This window comes from Pseudopodoces humilis, chromosome 14 (assembly GCF_049639895.1).
Source record: "Pseudopodoces humilis isolate 2021_Gansu_Grassland_sample_001 chromosome 14, ASM4963989v1, whole genome shotgun sequence".
Taxonomy (NCBI): Eukaryota; Metazoa; Chordata; class Aves; order Passeriformes; family Paridae; genus Pseudopodoces; species Pseudopodoces humilis.
The window spans coordinates 1043822-1054623 of record NC_142213.1 but is presented as its reverse complement, the minus strand read 5'-3'; the positions used below and the strand labels follow the sequence as shown (position 1 = coordinate 1054623).

Sequence of the window (10802 nt, the reverse complement as noted above, 5' to 3'; positions counted from 1 at the left end):
TCTGGCAGTGGGAAGCCTTTCCCCTTGTCCTGACGCTCCAGACCCTTGTCCAAAATCCTTCACCGTCTGTTTCCTCAGATCTCTTTAAATCTAGAATGATCTCAAAGTTTCACAGGGAGCAGAGTAGAATTCCCAGAGGGATTTTTCCCTCTGATCTGATCCTTTCTAACGATGAGCCGCTGCTGTTGGCCACCACGGCTTGGAGCAGAAATGATGATTCTTTATGGATAGATGAAGTCCCCTGGGTGTGTCCACCATCAGGAAGCAGCTCTGGCTGGAATTTGCCATGGATGGTTTATTGATGGATGGTTTATTGCATGGCCTGGCAGGGTGTGAGTCAGTGGCACGTGATGCCAGGAGCCAGAGAGAACTTCCCGGCAGTGCAGGCAGATCCAGCACGGTGTCCAGCATGGACAGTGCCACGGGATCCCACCGAGGCTGGGAATCCCTGCCAGAGTCACGTTCCTGAGGTGCTTTAATCCCCAATGCCATCTGCAGCTTTGTGTCAGCCCCAGATTTTGGGGTCCCCCACCTTGACTGGCCCCAGAAGGCATCCGAGCTCAGCATTCCAGAGTGCCCCAGGAGTTTATTCCCAGGGTCCCCAAGGCTGTTCCCAAGGTCCTTGCGATGCCTTCAGCGTCTTCAGAGAGTTTCCAAGGGTGACCTTAAGGTCCTCATGGTGCCCCCGAGGTTCCCTGGGTGTTTGGAATGCCTCCAGAGTGGTCACAAATGTCCTCAAGGTCTCAGAGTATCCCCCCTCAAACTCTGGCCATATCCGAGGAGCAAACTGCCCAGTAAAATGCTCCCTCCTCCCACGTTCCCACTTTATTGCAGCATGGTGGGAAAGCAGGAGAGGCACATCCACCCCACAGGTGATCTGCGCGCTCATGTCAGGTTCCTGTGGCTTTGTAGGGATTTTTTTTTTCTGCATATGAGAGCTGAAAGCCGGAGGAATAGATTATCCAAGAGGAAACGGGGGCACAGCCTTGCTGTAGATGGCTGGGGAAGGGTTCTGTCGGTCCTCCCATCCCAGCTCCCCACCTTATTCTGCTTCCACACTGCAGGAGCCAGGAATTCCAACCCTCCCGTAGTGCCCTGACACCATTTCCCAATCACTTCATCTTTCTTTTCCCCCTAATTTCTTTCGGCTTTAATTCTATTTCCCTCATCCACATACACGCTTGGCTTCTGTTTGAGTTTTCCATGCCGGTAGCTTTTAATTACACCACGATTCCGTATTAATTACAGATTTACCCAAAGCAAAAGGCTGCGTGCTTTATCATGCAAATGCCTTCCCATGAATCCTGCAGGGTGAGTTTTCCTTCAAACGCCGCACGTCCTCCCGCTCCCATCCCCGACGGTGCCGCCCCGGCTGTGTCCGGAGGCGCTGGAAAGCTGGGAACCGGCCCGGCACGGCTCTGCTCCGGTGGGCAGCACGGGTGGCTTTCCTCCCGCATCCGAAAAGGCTCCGAACCGGCTGATTACAGGCTAAACGGGGCATTCAAACCTCTCAATTCACACCCAGATGTCGGCGCCGCTGCCACGAGCTGCCCCGGGGGCGGCAGCTGGGCAGGATCCCGTGTGGATCCAGCTGGGGATGAAGCTGGCACCGCGCTCCTGACTCCCTGCAACACGGTCCCCACCCGCCCCACGGCCCATCTGAGCGTTCCCGGAGATGCACGGACACCTTGGACCACCCGTATCCCTTCTCCCCTTTCTCAAACCCCGGGGCACCACCGGGGCTGTGTTTCTCAGCATCCCAGCTCCATTATCCCAATTTCCTCCCCAAAGATGGAGCTGGCACTGTTCAGGTTCTCTGGGATGGGAACTGAAGAGGTTTTCTGCTCCATCACAGGCTCTTTGACAGACATCTCCAGCCCTGGAGAGGCTCTTTGGCCATGTGGGACAGACGAGCAGCTGTGTGTCAGCTCTGTCCCTGTCCCAGCCCTGCCAGCACAGCCCTGGGATTGATCCCAGTTCATGGTCATTGGTTAATGGAGCTGAGACAGGATTTTATTCTCCTTCCATTATGGAAATGGGAAGCTCATCATGACAAGAGTGTTCATTTGCTCCCTTTGACCTTTCCCATGCACTGGTTGTCCTTTCTGCTGTGTCAGGACAATCCTGCCCTCTCCGTGTGTCTGAAGGGACCAGCTGGTGCCCAAAGGTTATCCTGCTCTCGTGTCAGACTTTCCCAGTGGCTGCAGGATGCCAACCCCACACACCACATTCCCGTGGGATATTGTCTCCCTAGAGACTCCAGCTCATCCTGGCACCTTCACCCAGCTCCTGCTGCTCCTGGCCATGCCCAAACTACACCCTGGTGCCTGGAACTCTTGTCCTTCCCTCCAGGAAGTTTTCCTGTCCCAGCCTGGCCCCTTCCCTGTGCCAGCTCCTCATCCCAGCCGAGTGCCCCAGGACTCTCCTGGCACCGCACTGCTCCGATGGCAGGAGTCCCCGTGGGCACTGGCATCCTGTATTCCTGCCCTCATTCCTGCTTGTGTGTCCCCAGGTGACCCTGGTGCCAAGGCCACCATGTCCCCACCCGTGCTGCCCCACATGTGGCGTGTGGGTTCAATGGGGCAAGAGCCAGGTTGGGCTGAGCCGTGCACTGTGGCCACCCTACTCCTCTTGGGGCACAGCAGGGTCTCGTGTCCCTCGGGGGTGTCACCCAGCACTGCTCCGCACCCGTGCTTGGCACTGCCCCATCACACACCCTGCAACCCTCACCCCGTGCCCCACTGTGCGCCCTGAATCCTGCACTCTGCTCCCAGTTCACCCAGTGCAACCACTCCCTGCTGCCAGTCCCGCAGCCTGGGCGGGCCGAGCTGTGCTGGGCTGTGCTGGGCTGTGCCACACTGTGCTGAGCTGTGCTGGGCTGTGCCGGGCTGTGCCAGGCTGTGCCAGCTGTGCCGGGCTGTGCCGGGCTGTGCCAGGCTGTGCCGGGCTGTGCCAGGCTGTGCCGGGCTGTGTCAGGCTGTGCCAGGCTGTGCCAGGCTGTGCCGGGCTGTGTCAGGCTGTGCCAGGCTGTGCCAGGCTGTGCCGGGCTGTGCTGGGCTGTGCCAGCTGTGCCGGGCTGTGCCAGGCTGTGCCAGGCTGTGCCAGCTGTGCCGGGCTGTGCTGGGCTGTGCCAGGCTGTGTCAGGCTGTGCTGAGCTGTGCCAGGCTGTGCCAGGCTGTGGCGGGCTGTGCCAGGCTGTGCTGAGCTGTGCTGTACCATGCCATGCCATGCCACGGGTGCTGAACGGTTCTGTCCTGTGCTGAGCCGTGCTGTGCCATGCTGCTGAGCTCTGATGTGCCCTGCAGAGCCGAGCTGTGCCGTGCCACGCCAAGCTGTGCCACTCGGCCGTACCATACTGCACCGAGCCGTGCTGTGCCATGCTACACCACTGCCCCGTCCCACGCTGTGCCAAACAATCCCGAGCCATGAGACACCGTGCCGAGCCGTGCTGTAACGTGCCGCGCCACACCGCGCCGTACCGTGCCATGCCAGGCTGTACCGAGCTCACCGCGCCGTGCCGCGCCCACCGTACCGTGCCGTTACCGTACCGTACCGTCCCGAACCGCCCGGCCCGGCCCGGCCCGCGCCACCCCGAGCCGCTCCGGGCGCCGGTGCCGGTGCCGGTGCCGGTGCCGGTGCGGGGGGCGGGGTCTCTCCCACCGCCCCTCCCCTTCTCGGCCCCGCCCCCGGCGCGCGCCCCAGCGGTGCGGGATGGAGATGCGGAGTGGGCGTGGCTTGTTGGGGCGTGGCCCCGCGCGGCCTCGCCCCGTCTCCCCCGCCCGGCGCGCCCCGCCCGCGCTCGGCGGTGCGGGATGGGGCGATGGCGCGGGCGGGCGCGGGGCCGCCGCGGGAGCTGTCCCTGGAGGAGGTGCTGAAGTGCTACGAGCAGCCGCTGAACGAGGAGCAGGCCTGGGCGATCTGCTTCCAGGGCTGCCGCGCCGCCGCCGCCGCCCCCGTGGCCCCCGCGCCGCTCCGCACCACCGACATCCGCCTCCGCGCCGACGGCTCCGTCCGCCTGCCCGCCCCGCCGCACGGTGAGGGCCGCCGCTGCCGGGGGGGGCGGGAGCGGGCGGCGCCCGAGCGGGGGGGGGACGGGACGGCACCGCCAAGCGGGGATAACCGGGGTTTACCGGGGATTACGGGCACCGCGACTTGCTGGAGCGCACCGAGGGGCACCGGGGCTTGCGGGCACCGGGAGCGGGGCAGCAGTGTTTGCAGGCACTGGGAATTATCGGCACCGCGGGAGCGGAGCACGGGGGTTTACCAAGGTTTAGCGGGGCTTACGGGACACCGGAACGTACTGGCACTGGGGCTTATCGGAGCTTACCGACACTGGGAGCGGGGCACCGGAGCTTACCGGCACTAGGAGGCAGAACCGGGGCTTTCCTGCTCCGGAGCTTAGCAGCACAAAGAACGGGGAACTGGGACTTAAAGGCACGGGGACACCAGAGCTTACCGGCACCAGGGCTAACTAGCACGGGGATCCGGGATGTCGGGATTTACCGGCACCGGGGCTTGTTGGCACCAGGAGCGAGGCGCTGGGATTTACCCACACCGGTGCTTGCTGGCACCGGGAGTTCTCGGCAGCGGGACCCGGCCCATCGGGACTTACCAGCACAAAGAGCGGGGACCTGGGACTTAGGGGCACCAGGACTTAGGGGAACCGGGACTTACCGGCACCGGGATTTACCGGCACCGGCAGGGGGTGCTGCACCAGCGTCGGGAACGCGGAGGGACCGGGGGTATCGGCAGCGGGGGGGCACCCGCAGAGGCCCCGGCGGGAAGGACCGGCAGCGGCGGGGAAGAAGCGGTCCCGGAGCGGCAGATGGGCAGGAGAAGTGGCACCGGAGAGGGGGGGCAGGCATCGAGGCACCGGCAGCAGGGCAGCGGTGCAGGGGGTCACCAGACAGACTGTGAGGACAGGAAAAAGGGCCGGTACCAGCACCGGGGAGCAGAAAAGCGGCACCGGCAGGGATGGGGGTGAGCCCCAAGCCCTGGCCCTGGCAAGGGGGACTGACGCCAGCACTGCCGGTATCGGTGCAAGGGATGGCCTGGGGCCTGGGGAGGGCGTGGGCTGGTGACTTGGGGGTCTGGCGTGGCACTGCTACTGGCACAATCACCGACAAGGTCACTAGCACTGGACGTCCCAGGTGACCCAGTGACGCTGTGGGACACGTGTGGGTGTTTGCGGGGTCCTGGCATCCACCAAGGGGCTGCAGGACACACAGCAAGGACAGATGGACCGACACAAGGCACATCCATGGGCACCCATCTGCACTGCAGGGGACCTTGTCCCCCGCTCCGGGCCCCGGGAGTGGCACACGGGACAGCCCCATCCCTGGCCTTTGGCCTCCCAGCCACCCTTCCACAGGTGGCTTGCACTGCCGGGTATGGCTGTGACGGTTCCGGGGTGTCACCAGGCTGGCTGCCAGCGGTGACACCGGGTGGCTGGATGCCACGAGGAGCACTTGGAGCATGGCCAGCGCCTCCACCCGTCTCGCCCCACAGCGAGGCCACCGGGGATGGCGCCTGCTGTCATCGAGTCACTGCGTGGCCTCGTTCACACTGGGCAGGGACACTGTGGGGTCACTGTGTGTCCTCAGTGCCAGTGGCTGAGCGGACACGGGGGCGCATCCGGTGGCTCCATGCCCAGGGCAGGGACATGCACAGGCATGGCACGTGCCCGTGGCAGCTGGGCATGGCGTGGTCACACCGGCTCCACTGGTCCTGCATGGCAGTGGCCCCACACCCTGCCTTGAGCCACCGCAGGGCTGGAGCCCGCGTCACCTGCCAGTGCCACCTATCAGTGCTACCGTGCCACTTCCTGCTCCCAGGTTGCTTCTGTGCCAACCTGAGCCGTGTCCCCAGGGATGAAACAGTGAAAGCTTTACAGTAAAGCCTGAGGCTGGGAGGGCTCCGGGTGCCTCTCGGTGCCACTGCAGGTGGTGGCACCAGCCTGGCACGTGGCTTTGCAGCACGTGCGGTGCTGCAGGTGTGCCAGGGCACAGGGCTGGATCCGGGCTAGGTGAGCCAGCAGCACCCTCTGGAACCGCTCCACTCCCCCGTCCTACGGGAATTCCCTCCTCAAGCTGTGCCCCGGTGACTGGCGAGAGCTGCTGGGACCCACCAGGTGGCATCCCAGGAGCTGTCACTGCAGTGGGAGCCAGGCACAGTCCGGGACACGGTTTTTTGATGGGCTTGTGTGTGGTACCATGGCAAGGCCACCACTTGTGCTGCCTTTCCTGTCCATTCCTGGCTTGCACACGGCTGGCACATCCTGGTGGCTGCCGCATTGATCAGCTCAATGCAGAGCTAATGATGAGGGAAGTGCAGCCGGGAGCCCTGGGGACACTGCAGAGGCCACTGGTGTTCCTTGTGCTGCAGCTGCCAGAAGGGTTCAAACTGCCCACAAACATGTCCTGGGATTCCCGTGTGTGCCATGCTCCAGCTGCGGCTGCCTGTCCCCACACTGCTGGTGTCCACATCCCAGAGGAGTGCAGGGGGCAGCTCCCCCGGGGGTGCAGAGCTCTCAGTTCCCTCCAGCCCCGGAGGTGAGGGGTACACGGATGCCTGTGCCCCCACAATGTGCCCTCTGGGCAGCTGTGCCAGCACTGCCGGATAGCTGGGCTCAACGGGCAGGTGCCCACTGTCCCTTGGAGCTATGCCCTGGGACCGGGACAGCGCGGGATGAGCCAGGGAAGGGATCCCAGCTGGGGGGAGGAGCAGCAGGGGGTGTCAGCAGCTCAGGGTGGGGGCTCCACAGCCAGAGTGGGTGGGTACCACATCCCTGGGTGATGTAGAGTGGAGTACTCAGCACGGGGCCGTGGGTACCGGTGGTGACTCTGCCCTCCTCCCCCAGACCTGCCCGCGCTGCTGACGCCCTCCACCGAAGCCCAGGTACGTGGGGGCCGGTGACCTGCCCCGTCTGCCATCCCAGCCCGGTGTGGGGTGGGCACGGCTCCCTGCCCCCCTCACCCGGGGGTCACAGGTCCTGGGACAGGACCCAGCAGCAAGGGGGGAGCGGGGACAGCCGGTGCCAGGGTGCACGGGGTCCCCAGCCGGTGCTGTCCCCCGCAGATGGTGCAGTCGCTGGGCTTTGCCGTGTACCGGGCGCTGGACTGGGGACTGGACGAGAACGAGGAGCGGGAGCTGAGCCCGCGCCTGGAGCAGCTCATCGACCTGATGACCAACAGCGACTCCGAGGACAGCGGCTGCGCCACGGCCGACGAGGGCTATGGGGGGCAGGATGAGGAGGAGGAGGGGGGCGAGGGGCCGCCTCGCTCCGTGCGCACCTTCGGCCAGACCATGCGCTGCTGTGCCGCCCGCCTGGCCGACCCCGCGGGCGCCCCGGCGCACTACCAGGCTGTGTGCCGCGCCCTCTTCGCCGAGACCGTGGAGCTCATGGCCTTCCTCGCCAAGATCCGCGATGCCAAGGAGGTGAGCATGGGTGCCCGCTGGCACCGCCGCCCTGCCGAGGAAAGCACCTGCAGTGACAAGGGACTGGGGAGGCTGCAGTGCCCCTTCTGCCCATCCCAACCGGGGCTGCTGGTGCCGGTGTTTGGCCGTACAGCCTCTGCCACACTGCGGTGCTGGCTGGGAATCAGGAACTGGGGTGCACCTCAGCGCTCCATTCCCGGCTGGACCTTCAGTGCCACCAGGACAGGGTGACAGCATCTTGTGCCTCAACAGCTACTGCAGAAGCTGAAGGAGGATGAGGAAGAGGAGGAGCGGCCGGCGGCGGAGCTGGGCAACCTGCGCAACACAGACTGGGTACGGCAGCGTGGCCGGGCATGGGGGCTGTGCCGGCCATGGCAAGGTGCTGACACCGTGTCTGTGTGTGCCCCCAGGCCCGGTTGTGGGTGCAGCTGATGAGGGAGCTGCGGCACGGAGTGAAGCTGAAGAAGGTGCAAGAGAAGCAGTTCAACCCTCTGCCCACCGAGTACCAGCTCACACCCTTTGAGATGCTCATGCAGGACATCCGTGCTCGCAACTACAAACTCCGCAAGGTCATGGTGAGCGTGGCCACCGTGCCAGCCCCTCACCCTCCATCCTGCCACTCTCCAGCCCCGCACTGACCCCCTTCTCTCCCCAGGTGGATGGAGATATCCCCCCCCGGGTGAAGAAAGATGCCCACGAGCTCATACTTGACTTCATCCGCTCACGGCCCCCCCTGAAGCAGGTGGGTGCCAGCACGGGGCCACCTCCCTGGTGTGACAATGCTGGTGGGTCCCATGGGTGCCATCCCTGGGTGTCCCATCTGTGCATCCCGCAGGCATCAGAGCGGCGGCTGCGGCCACTGCCCCAGAAGCAGAGGACGCTCCATGAGAAGATCCTGGAGGAGATCAGGCAGGAGCGGAAGCTCCGGCCCGTGGAGCAGAAAGGTACCGATGTCCCCTCCCTGCTGTGCTATGTCACCTGTGTGCCCATCCCCACGGCACTGAGCCTGTCCCTCTGCAGGATACAGCTCCTTGCCCTGCATCCCACACGCCTGTGCTGGCCACCTGACCTCCAGCTCCTGCCTCGAGCTGTCCCGGTGCCCGGCCAGCGCCGTGCCTGTGCGCCCACGGCCACGCATCCTGCTCAAGGCGCCCACCCTTGCCGAGATGGAGGAGATGAACCTCTCTGAGGCAAGGGGGAACCTGCAGAGGTGGGGAGTCTCGGGGGGTGCCGGGGTGCCCTTGGTGACAGTGCCATGGCCTTGCAGGATGAGGACTCTCCGGCCACAGAGGTGCCACTGAAGCGGGATCGCTCCTTCTCAGAGCAGGACCTGGCACAGCTGCAGAGCCAGCTGGGGGGTGACCAGGCTGCGCCCCGGGACCCAGAGCCACTGCAGCCCGAGCCCCGGCCCCGCTCAGGTACTGCCAGGAGTCCCCATGTCTCTGTCCCCAGGGGTCTGTGCCCCGCCTTTCAGCAGTGGAGGCACTGGGCAACATGTCCTTGCCATGGCCTCTCTGTCCCTCCCGGCAGGCTCTGTCCCCGCCAGCTGCCACCCACTGCCAGATGGCCCAGCACTGCCCCGGGCTGCCCTCGGCGCTGTGGAAGAGAGGCCGGAGGATGGATCCAGTGCTGCCCCTGCCAGCAGCTCCAAGCACCTCTGGCTGGTGGGTTCTGGGGACACCAGATGGGAACACGGGCTGGGGACAACAGCCGAGGCTGGGGGTCCTTGTGCCAGAGATACTCTGCCTGTCCTGGGACACTCTGCCTATGCCAGGGATACTCTGCCCATGTTTGGAGTCTCTGCCCTGGCACAGGAGTGCTCTGGAGGAGTGCACAGTGCCACAGTTCAATGTGACATTTCCCCCCTGTTCCACAGGAGTTCAGCCACCCTGTGGAGAGCCTGGCCCTGACTGTGGAGGAGATGATCAACGTGCGCAGGGTGCTGGTCAAGGCTGAGATGGAAAAGTTCCTGCAGAGCAAGGAGCTGTACAGCAGCCTGCGGAGGGGGAAGGTGGGAATGGGGGGCTGGAGGGGCTGGGGGCCACATGTCCCCACCCACACACCCCCAGCTCACCCTGCTCTGCCCACAGGTCTGCTGCTGCTGCAGGGCCAAGTTTCCTCTCTTCTCCTGGCCTGCATCGTGTTTCTTCTGCAAGCGGTGAGCACTGTGCCATGCTGTGCCAAGCTGTGCCAAGCTGTGCCGTGCCACGGGGCTGGGAGGGCAGCAGCAGGGTCGCCACAATGGCCCCTCTCACCCACCTCTCTCTGTGTACCCAGGTCTGTCTGTAGCTCCTGCAGTCTAAAGGTAAGGGACTGGCTCTGGGCAGTGCCACTGCGTCCCTGTCCCATCCCACTCCACTCCTGTCCTGTCTTGTCACTGCAGCCATCCCCATTCCTGTATGCCCTATCCCATCCCTGTCCCTGTCCCATCCCGCCCTGACTCCCGCATTCCGGCAGATGAAGATGCCTTCCAAGAAGCTGGCTCACATCCCCGTCTACGCGCTGGGCTTCGAGAGCCTGCCGGGCTCGCTGCCGCCCAGGGCCCCGCCGCTGCGCCGGAGGGAGCCCTTCCAGTGAGTACCTGAGCCTTCCTCCCCCTCTCCCTCCTCCTCCTCCTCCGCCGGCGGAGGCTGACGGGGTGCCCTGTGCCGCAGCTCGCTCTCGGGGCCGTGCTGGCGCCGGGTGGAGGAGGAATTCCCGCACATCTACGCCCAGGGCTCGGTCCTGCGCGACGTCTGCTCCGACTGCGCCGGCTTCGTCACGGACGTGGTCAGCTCCAGCCGCCGCAGCGTGGCCGTCCTGAACGCCAGCGCCGCGTCCCGGCGCCGCGCCAAGGCCCGCTCCCTCTACAGCGACGCGTGGCTCCAGTGAAGGGCCGGGCGCCCCGGTGATGGTCGCCACGGGGGTGCCGGTCACCCCGGCACAGCCCCCCGATGTACATATATACATAGGATGGATACACACAGCTTCTATATTTATATACGTTATGGACCAGGGGGCAGAAGGAGCCGTTCCCGCTGTCCCTGCCATCCCCTTCTGTCCCCGCCACCGGCCCCCGAGGGGATGGATCCCGCTGTGGGACACTGCAGAGCCCCGGAGGACGGGTCCCGCTGCGGGGCAGCTCTTGGGGGATGGATCCTGCTGTGGGACACCCGCAGCCCCTGCGTTGTCCCCCCGGCCCCGCTTCTGTGCCAAGCCCTGGCTGTGCCGGGGTGCCCGGTGCCCTGGGCTGGCACGGCTGTTCTGTATGTCCCCTCCATAATAAACCCGCTGGGCTGCCCTGGGGCCGCGTGGCTGGTCCTGAGTGGATGGGGAAGAGCGGTGAAGGGTGCTGCGGGGTGTGAGGGGATCGAGGATGGGGGCAC

The 10802-nt window shown here is 65.0% G+C and overlaps 1 protein-coding gene across 1 annotated transcript; it reads left to right on the top strand.

Annotated features, from left to right (window-relative positions):
* Positions 1-3805: 3805 nt before the first annotated feature.
* SPIRE2 (spire type actin nucleation factor 2) lies at positions 3806-10722 on the top strand. Its single transcript, XM_005531894.3, has 15 exons — positions 3806-4034; positions 6860-6897; positions 7078-7437; positions 7690-7770; positions 7848-8012; positions 8093-8179; positions 8273-8381; positions 8458-8627; positions 8705-8855; positions 8968-9101; positions 9314-9448; positions 9528-9595; positions 9715-9742; positions 9895-10010; positions 10092-10722. Exons 1-15 carry the CDS (start codon positions 3821-3823, stop codon positions 10306-10308), a joined length of 2073 nt encoding a protein of 690 aa, XP_005531951.2. The 5' UTR covers positions 3806-3820; the 3' UTR covers positions 10309-10722.
* Positions 10723-10802: the final 80 nt, after the last annotated feature.